This window comes from Penaeus vannamei, chromosome 21 (assembly GCF_042767895.1).
Source record: "Penaeus vannamei isolate JL-2024 chromosome 21, ASM4276789v1, whole genome shotgun sequence".
Lineage (NCBI taxonomy): Eukaryota > Metazoa > Arthropoda > Malacostraca > Decapoda > Penaeidae > Penaeus > Penaeus vannamei.
This window is the reverse complement of record NC_091569.1, coordinates 38,613,828-38,626,938: the sequence shown is the minus strand read 5'-3', so window position 1 is coordinate 38,626,938 and position 13,111 is coordinate 38,613,828. Positions and strand designations below refer to the sequence as shown.

The 13,111-nt window shown below is 45.5% G+C and overlaps 1 protein-coding gene across 1 annotated transcript in view; it reads right to left on the bottom strand.

The window, feature by feature from the left end:
• Nucleotides 1–2,272: 2,272 nt before the first annotated feature.
• The window catches only part of LOC113820627 (uncharacterized), a 43,307-nt gene continuing 32,468 nt past the window's right edge, over nt 2,273–13,111 (bottom strand). The window contains exons 2-4 of the mRNA XM_070136151.1: nt 3,409–5,991; nt 2,534–2,753; nt 2,273–2,446 (exon numbers count right to left, since the gene is read on the bottom strand). Coding sequence (XP_069992252.1) covers nt 2,331–2,446; nt 2,534–2,753; nt 3,409–5,991 — 2,919 coding nt within the window. The 3' untranslated portion in view covers nt 2,273–2,330. The remainder of the gene's footprint in view (nt 2,447–2,533; nt 2,754–3,408; nt 5,992–13,111) is intronic.

Here is a 13,111-nt window from a genome sequence, read left to right as displayed (position 1 = left end):
AGAGAGAGTGTGTGTGTGTAAGTAAGAGAGAGAGAGAGAGAGAGGGGGGGAGGGATAGGTAGAGAGAGAGAGAGAGAGAGAGAGAGAGAGAGAGAGAGAGAGAGAGAGAGAGAGAGAGAGAGAGAGAGAGAGAGAGAGAGAGCATCTGTGTGTATGTGAGAGAGAGAGAATGTGTGTGTGAGTGAGAAAGAGAGAGAGAGAGAGACTCGCGCGTGTGTGTGTGTGTGTTCCATACCCTCTTCTTCACTCCATAAGGTAAAATACCCTTCAGGCAACATTCAAATATCAGAATTATATTTCATATTTCAAGAAAACCGTACTCCATCTACATTTTCCTTCCTTCATTTTCGTATCATAACAAATAATATACCTTTATTTATTTATCTATTTAATCTTTTCTTATCTTTTTTTTATCCAAAAACAAGAATTGGAGATGTGGCCGCGTTGTAGGGGATACGAGCGCACAGGACTTTTCTTATAAACAGGAAGCAAGGCGTTTTATCTTTTATTCTAAGACCTTCAAAAAAGTGATCGTTATTCAAACGGATTTTCCCTTCTTTCCTTTACGCTAATTAGGCCTAAAACTATATAAAGGAATAAAAAATATATTGAGGTTAATGAAGGTCGAAGCAGGTTCAGAAAACTTCATCTTAGTTCGAATCTTTTTAAAAATGTTTCATTGAGCTTATTCTCGAGGACAACGTATGTAATATATATATATTATCATATTTAGCATTATATTCACTAATATTCGAAATGAATCCGGTATTAATTTCTTAACTCCATTAGATATACTCATTATATATCATTATTCCTGTTATTCACTGGATAGAAGAGTACATTTTTTATCATCATTATATCATTTTATTTATTACTAGACTATTAAGGTCTTAGATATAAATACTCTGAACAATATTGATGTAGAAAAAATCGTCCCTTTATTTTCAGGATTACTGACGTTGTGAAAAACAAAAAAAATGATAATAATGGCCAGTTTGTAATTGTTATCGTTGTTATTAAGGTCTAAGATAGACATTTGAGGGCCCAGGGTTATATTCCCTTACCCCCCCCCCCAGGTTTTTAAGTTTGATTAAAAGATATAAACTATATATACCTTACACAGTAACAAAAATATTTATTGTTTATTTGGACTGAAACGAATATTTCTCTTCAGTTGTGCAAAAAAAGTCTTTAACGATATAACAGGATTTTTTTTTATTTATTTATCTTTTTGAAAAATGAGAGATAGATAAAAATAGACAAAAAAGGCACTCTAACTATTTGTTGTTTGATAAGATGATAAAGTCTGAAGATCCATCTCATATCCGCCAGTCATTCGCAATATAACTTATTATTTGAATCAATCTTTTTTTGTTTTTTTGTTTTTCCTTTGTTCATTCTATTCGTTTATTCATCTTATCGGATTTGATTTTAATTTTGAAATATCTCCTTCTTTAGCTATCAGTGATTATCATTATTATTATTCTCATTATTATCATTATTATTATTCAACCATAATTGACATACAGTTGATGTAGCAATGTTTTACTCTTTTACTCTTGTTACAAGTTTCATAATTTCCATAATCATTATCAGTATCATTATCATCAGGTTCATCATCATTATCATTATCATCATTATTCGTACTGTCATCATCATCGTCATCATCACCATCATCATCACCATCATCAACACCATCATCATAATCATCACTATCATCATCATGATCACCATCACCGTCATCATATTATTTTCATCATTATTATCGTCCATAGTCATCATGACTGTTGATAGTCACTATATGCACTATACTGAAATGGAAGTGAACAATAGGCATCTTTATTCAACCAATTATTCAATTATTTTCATTTTCATTATAATCAACTCTGTCCTACTTTCTCTTTTTATTACATTCTTTAATATTTTGTTTCATTTTCTTTTCTCGTCATCTTCTTGGCATTAAGAAAATTTGAGTTGAGTTTGACATTTCTTTTCTGGTGAGAATCATACTTGTATTCAAAATTATAATCATATATAATTCCATTCCAGCATTGTATTAACATTTCCTTTGTCAGATTTTTTTTTTTTTTTGAATTTTAAATCCTAAATATATTTCATTTTCCTCATATCAAAGGCAAGTTAAGGTAAACAAAAAAATAGATAAATAAAACGAAAAAGTGAAACCCCAAAAAGCGAGGTAAAAAGAAAAGACCGACATCGTATTTTTTCACATATATTTGTACAATGCGAATAAATAAATAAATATTTGTACACGATATTCACAGGGCGAGAAAGGGAGCCAGATTTCACCCGCTGTCTTCCCCCCTGGGCTATGACGCCTTGAGGGCAGTGCCGGAGTGTTTGAAGTCTTCACTTTCCCCACTTCCTCCTCCTCCTCCTCCTCCTGGTGCTGTTCCTCCTCCTCCTCCTCCTCCTCCTCCTCCTCCTCCACTAACCCCCTTTCCTCCTCCTCCTGCTCCGCTTCCTATCCCTCCTATCCCTCCTCCTTTCTCGAGGAACCCGACGTGTAAACCCTTCATTCCTGAGTTCTGTCTCTGTGAGATCCACGAGATGATGTTGTCCATGATGCTGTCGATGGACCTGCCGCTCCAGCCGAGCTCCTCCCAGCTCGTCCTCGAGGGGAAGCCGTACTCGAGGAACTTTCTCATGTTGACCTTCAGACGCTGTAGTTCGTCCACCCTCACGTCTGCGCAGGGGCCTTTGCCAGCCATGTCCAGGATGGTGATCAGAACCTGGAGGAGGAAGAAGAGGTTGTCAGTCAGAGAGGAAGAATCGAAAGAAAATTATTATTATTTTTTTTTTTTTTTTTTTTTTTTTTTGGTCTCCTGATAATACAGGCTTCTAGATCTTTATTTTTTAATGGTGTTTAGTTACTAATGGCTTTATTATGAGATCTGCTTTTGTGTAAAAGGATTTGCTATGCTAGCATCAATGGGGATTTCTGTTTTCGTATAGTGTGTGTGTGCGCCACCTGTTCAGTCATAAATTGTGGTGGAACCTCCTTTCTCTCATTCTTCCCCCTCTCTCTTTCCCTATCTCGCTCTCGATCTCTATCTCGATTTCTTTTTTTTATTCATCTTAATCTTTCTCCTCTCTCTCTCAATCTTCACTCTCTCTCTCTTCCCTCTCCTCTTTCTCTCTATCTATCTATCTCTATCTCTCTATCCCTCCCTCTCTCTTCCATATCTCTCTCTCTCTCTCTCTCTCTCTCTCTCTCTCTCTCTCTCTCTCTCTCTCTCTCTCTATATATATATATATATATATATATATATATATATATATATATATATATATATATATATATATATTCCCCTTTGTGCTCTCATTCGTGATCATATCCACACCTCGCCCGCCCATCCGCACACTCATCCGCCCGCACCCACTCACCTGCTCGGCCGTCTTCTCGGGGTATCCAAGCTGCTTCATGGGCGCCTCGCCGACGAGCACCACCAGCGCCGTCTCCACCTTCCTCTTGAAGGAGGCGGCCTCGTGCTCGCCGGGCAGGAGCGAGAGGAGCGACCTCTGGATGTTCTCCCTCATGCTCTCGAGGGGCGAGGGCGCGCCCCCGCCCCCCCCGCCGCCGCCGCCGCTCGAGTCGGGGAAGATGCACGAGAGGTTCGGCTTCGAGCACGAGAGGAACTTGTCCTTGGGCAGGTCGGACTCCACGATGACGTCGGGCTCGGGCTCCTCGAGCTTGGAGCGCGGCGACGGGATGGGCAGCTGCAGCCTCGAGGGCATCGCGGGGGCGTGGGGCGTGGGCGCGGACAGCGGGGGCGACAGGCTCGAGGGCAGCGCGGGCGAGGTCTTGGAGGTGGTGGAGAGGGCGGGCGCGTACGAGACCAGCGTGGAGGGCGCGGACGTGGGCGTCGAGGGAATGTGGGCGCGGTAGGGGTGGCAGGCGGAGGAGGAGGGGGGCGGCGCGGGCATGGAGGAAGGGTGGTGGTGGGCGAGCGCTTCCGGCGGGCGGGAGGAAGGGGCGGGCGCGGGAGCCTCCTCGGGGCTGCGGATGGGGATGAGGGGCGGCGGCGCCACCTTCCGGGACTTGTTCTTCTTGGGGTCGGCGTGCGCGACGTCGGCCGACTTCCTCCGCAGGATGTTGGAGCGAGAGGACGCCGGCGCGGGCAGCGGCGCCGTCAGGAGGTGGCTGGGGAGTGGCGGCGCCGGCGTCAGCAGGTGGGCCGCCTGGCCGCCGTAGCCGACGAGGCATGACTCAGCGCCGCCAGGGTGCGCGCCGGCGAGGCGCTGCGACAGGTTCAGCGGCGACGCGTCCGCCCCGCCGCCGCCGGGGGGGCCGGGGGGGCGGGACAGGTCCAGGGGGTTGGCGTCGGCGTCGGCGGGCGACGGCGGCCGCGGCGACGAGCGGTAGAGGGGCGAGAGGCGCTCCGCCGCCGAGGCCTCCCCGCCGTGCGTCTCGGCCTCGGGGGGGCACAGGCGGGCGAAGGGCGCCGCGCCGAGGCCGACGGGCGTGGCGTGCCCCGCGGCCGAGGTCTGGTGGCCGAGGGACAGCTGGTGGATGTTGAGGTGGGGCGAGTTCTGGCCGCTGGGCTCGGGCGGGAAGGGGCCGTCGGGGGGCACCGCCACCGTGGGGGGCACCAGGCGGGCCGCGAGGGGGGGCCCCAGGGAGGAGGGGGGCGGCGGCGCCATGGTCGAGGTGGGCGGCGGCGCCATGGGCAGGGGCGGGGGCGCCAGCGAGGAGATGGGGGGAGACGCGGCAGACAGGGGCGGCGGCGGCGCCATCGACGACGCAGGCTGCGCCGCGAGAGGCGAGGTTTGGGCGGCGGACGCTTGAGCAACGGAGGGGTTGGGGCGCTGTGTGGAGAGGGCCGCCCGCAGCACGCTGAGGGGCGTGCGGCCCCCGCCCGGGTACTGCTGCTTCTTGGGCGGCATCCTGATGTGCGGCGTGGGCGCGGGCATGGCGCTGGGCAGCGAGGTGGCCAGCGTCTCCCTGACGCCGTCGCGGTGCGTGGTGGTGGAGATGAGGCCGGCGGAGGGCTTGGCGTCCGGCGGCGGTGCCTCCGGCGCCTCCGCCTTCAGGCTCGTCTCCGGCGGCGGGCGCTCGAAGGCCTGGTCGGGCGACGTGGCGTAGCCCGTGCTGCCGCCCGACTCGCGCCCCGAGTCCTCCGAGTCGCTGAGCGTGATGCAGCCCCTGGCCTCGCCCGGCGCGTCCTCCGCCTCCGACGGCTGCGGGAGGGGCGTCTCGGCGGGCGGCGAGGGCGCCAAGGGCGTCAGGAGGGTGAGCTGCGGCTCGCACTCGGGCGGCTGGTAGCCGTGCGGCGGCTGGAACTGCTCCAGGTCCTGCAGGTTGATGGTGGAGGGCGCGGGCGGCGAAGGGCCGTCGGCGTCGGCCTCGTCCTCACGCGCGTGCTCGTGCGGGTGGTGGTGCGCCGTGTGCGCCACCAGGTCCTGCTCGCACGAGAACACCTGTCCGCAGGGGATGCAGCGCAGGCCGCCGTCCACCCTGTGCACGCGCACGTGGCGGCTGAGGTTGCCCGAGTGCTCGAAGGCGCGGCCGCACAGGTGGCAGGCGTAGGGGCGCTCGCGGGTGTGGATCCTGCGGTGCACCACCAGGTTGGCGTAGGCGGCGAAGCCCTTGTGGCAGTACTCGCACTGGAAGGGCTTCTCGCCGGTGTGCGTCCGCACGTGGATCTTGAGCACCTTGGAGCAGGTGAAGCCCTTGCTGCAGTGCGGGCACACGTAGGGCTTCTCCCCCGTGTGGCGCCGGATGTGGATCACGAGCTGGCCGTGCTGCGAGAACTTCTTGTCGCAGTGCGGACACTGGTACGGGCGCTCGCGGGTGTGCACGCGCATGTGTGTGTTGCAGTTTCCTTTGGAGGCGAAACTCTTGCCGCAAAACGGACAGGAGAAAGGCCTTTCGCCCGTGTGCGTCTTGTAATGGGCCTCCAATCTCGAGCGGCGGTCGAAGTCGCGGCCGCACACGTCGCAGCGGAGGTCGCTCGCCTCGGCCACCACCTGCGGGCGCAGAAGGAGACACGTTGATGCAATGATGTCAGTATCGACATTAGAGCACGAGACATTAGAGTGAAGACTGAGATTAAGCTAGAATTCTTTCCTATTATATACTTTAAAAGCGGAAAATAATCATAACAAACTTTTGGAACCTAATTAACATACTGTTAAACTAGGGAAGGAAGACACGATCATATTGAACAGTCATTATTTTACTAATCTGTTTCCTCTATTTATTCACCATTTGTAATATCAATGATAGTTGACATTCCATGACTTTTACGATGTCAAATTAAGTACATTATATAAAAAATATATATATATTGTGCATTGTTCCTAGCGTATATGGGAGTTATTATGTACTTTGTTATTCCTTCTAAAAAGAAGCAAATATCGTGAACAAGAAAATAATGACAAAAAATACAATAAAACACAAAATATATCCGGTAAGACATGTTAGAAATTAGATTTTTGGGAGGGGGGCTGACTAAGAAAGAGAGAGAGAGAGAGAGAGAGAGATTCATTTAGATAGATAGACAAACAGAAAGATAGAAAGAGAGAGACAGACAGACATAGACAGAGAGACATACATTTAGATAGACAAATAGAAAAAGAGAAATAGAGAGAGAGACAGACAAACAGACAGAGACAGAGAGAGACATACGTTTAGATAGACAGACAAACGGAAAGAGAGAGAGTGAGAGAGAAAGGAAGTCTTATCAGCTGTTCCCCCTTATGAAAGTACTTTTAAGTAATTTCAACTGTGCGGAAGTAATTATCAAACGTAAAAATTATGTTGTCGAGATTACACACAAGTAAAAACTATTAGACTTTTTGTGTCTGTGAATGTGGAGAGGCATGGATGAGAACGAATATCTTCACAATACAAGAGATGTATTTTATGTATTTCTGACGAAGGTATAAGTGAAACCGGTAAAATACATCTCTTGTATTGTGAAGATATTCGTTCTCATTCATACCTTTCCACATTTGTCAACATGAATACGGTTCATCGTGTCTTTAAATCTATGTTGATACACATAGCACGCTTGTAAAGTAGATTAATGAAATAAAGTAAAATCATGACAATAATAATGATACTGACAATACAATAGTAGTAATAATGATAATGATGATTATGATAATTATGACTATAATAATGATAATGATAATAATGATAATAATATAATAGTAATGATAATAATAATGATAATAATGAGGAGGAGGAGGAGGAGGAATAGGAAGGAGAATAAGAAAAAGAAAAAAGGAAAAGAAGAAAAAGGAGGAGGAGAAGAAGAAGAAGAAGAAGAAGATGAAGAAAAAGAAGAAGAAGAAGAGGAAGAAGGAAAAAGAGGAGATGATGAAGGAGGTGGATAGGAAGAAAAGAAAGAAAAGAGAGAAAAAGAACAAAAAACAACATGACCAAAGGAGGAAGAAGCAGAAAAAGAAAAACAATCACCCAACAAACCAAATGGGAATAAGACACACACAAAATAAAAACAAGAACAGGAGAAAGGGGTGTCGCTAAGGTAAGATTCCCCCCTCCCCCCCTCCCCCTCCCCCTCTCCCATACAATTCCCACTGATTATGAATTTATTCGTCCAAATTACGCTTCATTATAGAGTTGCGTGTGTTATTGTCTTTATTGCTCTCTCTTTCTCTTTCTCTTTCTCTCTCTCTCTCTCTCTCTCTCTTTCTCTTTCTATCTCTCTCTCTCTCTCTCTCTCTCTCTCTCTCTCTCTCTCTCTCTCTCTCTCTCTCTCTCTCTCTCTCTCTCTCTCTCTCTCTCTCTCTCTCTCTCTCTCTGTCTGGCTCATTCTTTCCTTCTGTTATTTTTAACAGATTTTTTATCTTGTTTTCGTTTTTTTCTCGTCTTTTTTGTTTCCATTACTTTCCGTTTCTTATTCTCTTCTCTTCTCTTAATCTAGTTTATCTTCCTATTTCTATATTTATCTTCCTTCTTACCTATTTCTTTTTATTCCCTTTTTGTCATATTCGGAATCGCGTAATTTCCGATTATGACAGTAAGAGACACCCTGGCATAAGCGTTGTCATATGACAGGCGGATAGATGTTGGGGTCGAAAAAAGAGAGAGAGAGAGAGAGAGAAAATAAAAAGAAAATCGAAAGAGAAAAAAATAAAAGAGAGGGAGAAAGAGGGATAAAAGAGAAGAAAAGAGAAGGAAAAAGGGAAAAAGAAAGAAAGAGAAAGAATGAGAGAGAGAGAGAAAAAGAAATGGAAAGAGAAAGAGTAAATAAAAGAGGAAGTAAAAGAAAAGAAAAACAAGAAAAGAAAAAGAAAAAGAAACCTAAAATACGGAAAGAAAAAGAAAAAGGAAATAAACGAAAAAGAAAAAAATCGAAAAACAAAAGTAAAAAAAAAAAAAGTTACAGAGAGAGAAGAAAAAAAAAAAGAAACAGGAAAGGTGCTCAGGAAAAAAAAAACTCCTCCCCCCCCCTCCCCCATTTTTTTTCTATTCCTAAATCTATTCTAATTCGACTCTTACGTGCAGAAACTCCTCTTCTTCCCCCCTCTGCTGTTGCACCTTCGTGATTTCATATGGGTCTTTTTTCTCAGGCAAGTCATTACACGTTTCCGTATCTATGGAACACGGCCCAGCTGGTGTGCAACTTGAGCAACGGCCGTGCAATGTGCATGGGGGGGGGGGGAATCGATTTACTTCAGGTACTCTTCAGGAGAAAAAGAAACTCTGAGATGGTCTAAAGAGCTTTGTAGGTATAGATACAGTACATGCGGACATACATACATATTTACAGGTGTTTGTGTGTAAGTGCGTGTGTTGTGTGTGTGTAAATGTGAGTGAGTGTGTGTGTGTGTGTGTGTGTTGTGTGTGTGTGTGTGTGTGTGTGTGTGTGTGTTGTGTGTATATCTATCTATCTATCTATCTATATATATATATATATATATATATATATATATATATATATATATATATTACACACACGTGTGTGTATATATATATGTATGTATATATATATATATATATATATATATATATATATATATATATATATATATATATATGTATGTATATATATATACATATATATATATATATATATATATATATACATATATATCTATATCTATATCTATATATATATATATACATATATATATATATATATTTTGTAAACATATAACTGTTTAAAGATTTTGTCAAACAGCTTAATACCCAAGCGGCTTACGACAAAGGAACAAACAAAAAATAGCATTACTCCCCCCCCCCAAAAAAAAAAAAAAAAACACACAGAGAAAAAAAAACGCAAGGCCACAAACGCATTTCAAATAACGAAGCGGGAAGAGAGGGAATGGGAGGGAAGGAGGAGGAGGAGGAGGTCAAAAGAAGGGAAGTATAGGGAGAAGGTCAGGGTAGGATACCGAAGATGAGGAGGGAGTGAACCGGAGGGGGGAGTGGGGAGGGGAGGGAGAAGGGGGGGATAGAAAGGAGAATAGGGAGAGGGAAGAATAAAGGGAGGAAGGGGAAGGGAGAGAGAGAGAGGGAAGGCAGGGTAAGAAGTAAGGGAAGAGAGGGACGAAAGAACTGAGGGAAGGAAAAGAGGGAGTGGGAGTGGAGGGAAAAGGAGAAGATGGAGAGAGGAGGAGAGAAATGAATCGAAGAAGGAGAGGAGAAGAGGGGAGGAAGTGAGGGAAGGGAAGAGAAAATCAGAAGGAAGGAAGATGTGGAGAGGGAGGAGAGGGGAGGGAAGGAGAGGAAGAAAAGTGAGAAGATGGAGCTAAGGAGGGGGAGGATAGGAAAGCAGAAGAAGGCAGGAGGGGAGGGCATGGGAGCAGGAGAGGAAGAGAGGAGGAAGAAAGAAGGAGAGCAGGAGAGGAAATGAGGAAAAGAAGAACAGGAGAAGAAGCGATGTGAAGAAGAGCAGAAGAAGAGAGGAGGAAGCAAAGCGAAGGAGAGCAGAAGAGGAAGAGAACAGGAAGAGTAGAACAGGAGAACAGGAGAGGAGGAAACCACGCGAAGAAGAACAGGAAAGGAGGAAGAGAATGGGAAGAGAGGAGGAGGCGAAGCGAAGAAGAACAGGAAAGGAGGAAGAGAATGGGAAGAGAGGAGGAAGCGACGTAAAGAAGAACAGGAAAGGAGGAAGAGAAGAGGAAGAAGAAGAGAGAAAGAGAGAAGATCCCCCCCAACAAAGGCGGCACACCCCACACCCCACACCCCACGCCCCACACCCCCCGCCCCACACCCCACACCCCACACCCCACACCCCACACCCCACACCCCACGCCCCACACCCCACACCCCACACCCCACGCCCCACACCCCACACCCCACACCCCACGCCCCACACCCCAACACCCCACACCCCACACCCCACACCCCACGCCCCACACCCCACACCCCACACCCCACGCCCCACACCCCACACCCCACACCCCACACCCCACACCCCACGCCCCACACCCCACACCCCACACCCCACACCCCACACCCCACGCCCCACACCCCACACCCTCCGTCTCCCCGTGTCATGTTGTATAATTGAGACGCGCTCAAGAGACGACTCCGCCGCTGCCTACGAACGTCCTGTCCATTAACACCCATTTTTAGCACCGGGTTTCCTGTCCTTAACACGCGCCCCTCTCGTGCTACGGGGATTTTTGGCGACGCTGGAGGTTTAATTGATTTTCTTCGCGAGGTTCTTCGTGCTCGGAGACTCAGATCACGTGCTGTGGATTCGGTTAATAAAGCTTGGTTGGTATGCTACAGGAGTTGTGGAGAGGTGAGATAGATGATGATGGATAGATAGGAGGATGGGTAGATGTGTTGAAGTGGGAATAGGAGGGAAAGGGAGAGGTAAGTGGTATGATACACGAGTTGTGGAGAGATGAGATAGATGGCGGTGGATAGATAGGAGGATGGGTAGATGTGTTGAAGTGGGAATAGGAGGGAAAGGGAGGGGGTTGTGGTATGATACTGGAGTTGTGGAGATGCGGTTGTGTGGAGAGATGAGATAGATGGCGGTGGATAGATAGGAGGATGGGTAGATGTGTTGAGATGGGAATAGGAGAGAAAGAGAGAGGGTTGTGGTATGATACTGGAGTTGTGGAGATGCGGTTGTGTGAAGAGATGAGATAGATGGCGGTGGATAGATAGGAGGATGGGTAGATGTGTTGAAGTGGGAATAGGAGGGAAAGGGAGGTAAAGGTAGAAAGAGTGAGAGGGGGTAAAAGAGAGAGGGAGGGAGGGAGGGAAAGGAAGGGAGGGAGGGAGGGAGGGAGAGAGAGAGAGAGAGAGAGAAGGAAGGAGAGAGAGACAGATAAATGAGAAACAGACAGACAAAGAAATACGCGAATACCTACATTAAAAGCACATACACATTTGTGTGTGTGTGTATATATATATCTACATCTGCAACTCTGTGTGTGTGTGTGTGTGTGTGTGTGTGTGTGTGTGTGTGTGTGTGTGTGTGCGTGTGTATGTGTGCGTGTGTGTGTATGTGTATTTGTAAATACATATACGTGCGTGTGATTTTAAGTACATATGTCTGTGCCTTAACGCCTTGACATATGTAAATAGAAAAAAAAAACAGAAAAAAGGCATATCTCACACCATCCATCATTCCTTGAAGATATTATCACCTAATGTGAAAACCTTTTCCTTCTTTTCGATTGTCATTAAGAAAATGTTTTTTTGGAATATATTAGCATTCTTTTTTTTTGGGGGGGTGGGGGGGGAAGTTACCCATTTTAGAGCATTATCATTCTGAAAATCTCGAAACATTATTTTTAAGACCTTTTTATCAGAAAATATCATTTTGGAAACGCCATTTTAATATATTGAAAAGATAATATTAAACTTTGCTCTTTATATATTTGTACTTATCATATTTCTTATCAACATTAATATCACCATTTACCATTATCATATAATTCTTAATTATCATCATTATCCGTTATTATCATTATTATCACCATTATTATCATTAATAATACAATTTAAGATCATGATTGCCATCATTACAGACGACATATTATCATTATCATATTACTATAATTATCATTATCCTTTTCTATCATAATTAACATTATTAAAAGCTCCATTTACCATCATCATTATCACCATTAACAGCACCAACTATCATAATCATCATCATTTCCTATCATTATTATCATCAGCACCCTTTATCATCATCATCATCAATAGTTTCATTCATCATCATCATCATCATATCCTTAGTAGCTCTATTCATCATCATCATCAGTAGCTCCATTCATCATCATCATCATCATCATCAGTAGCTCCACTCACCATCATCATCATCATCATCATCATTATCCTCAGTAGCTCCAGTCACCATCACCATCATCATCATCATCAGTAGCTCCACTCACCATCATCATCATTACCATCAATAATTCCATTCACCATCATCATCATCATCATCATCAACAGTTCTATTCATCATCATCATCATCATCATCAACAACAATTCCATTCATCATTATCATCACTACCATTTCCTATCATCATTACCATCATCACTTCATATTTCCTCCCAGGGAAGTCCACAGCTGATAAACTCACGGACACACAAAAAGGTTGTAAGGACACGGACTTTCAATATCCTTTCTTAATCCTAATCTGAGGAAGGAAGTGAGTAATGGAGGAATATTTTTTTTAGACCTATGCCTATATCTTTTTGGGGGTGTTTTTTTTGTGTCTTTTTTTTTTTTTTTTAGACCTATGCCTATCTTTTTTGTTTTGTTTTTTGTGTGTGTGTCTTTTTTTTTTTTTTTTGTCTCTCTTTTTTGTGTATTTCTTCCCACGGTTCGACCATAGGCCTAACGTTTTCAAAGCACTCGATGGCGACGGGGCTGACTCTTCCTGGGGGGACTGCTGGTGGGGGGAGGGGGGAGGGGAGGGAGGGAGGGGGGGAGGGGAGTGGTCTTCCAGATGTCGTGCGTGTTTTTGTTTTTGTTTTTTTCAGATGTTGTTGTTTTGTTTTGTTTTCTTTTTTTTATTCTATATCTTTGTTGTTCTCGTCCTCTCGCTCTATTTCTCTCTCTCTCTCTCTCTCTCTCTCTCTCTCTCTCTCTCTCTCTCTCTCTCTCTCTCTCTCTCTCTCTCTCTCTCTCTCTCTCT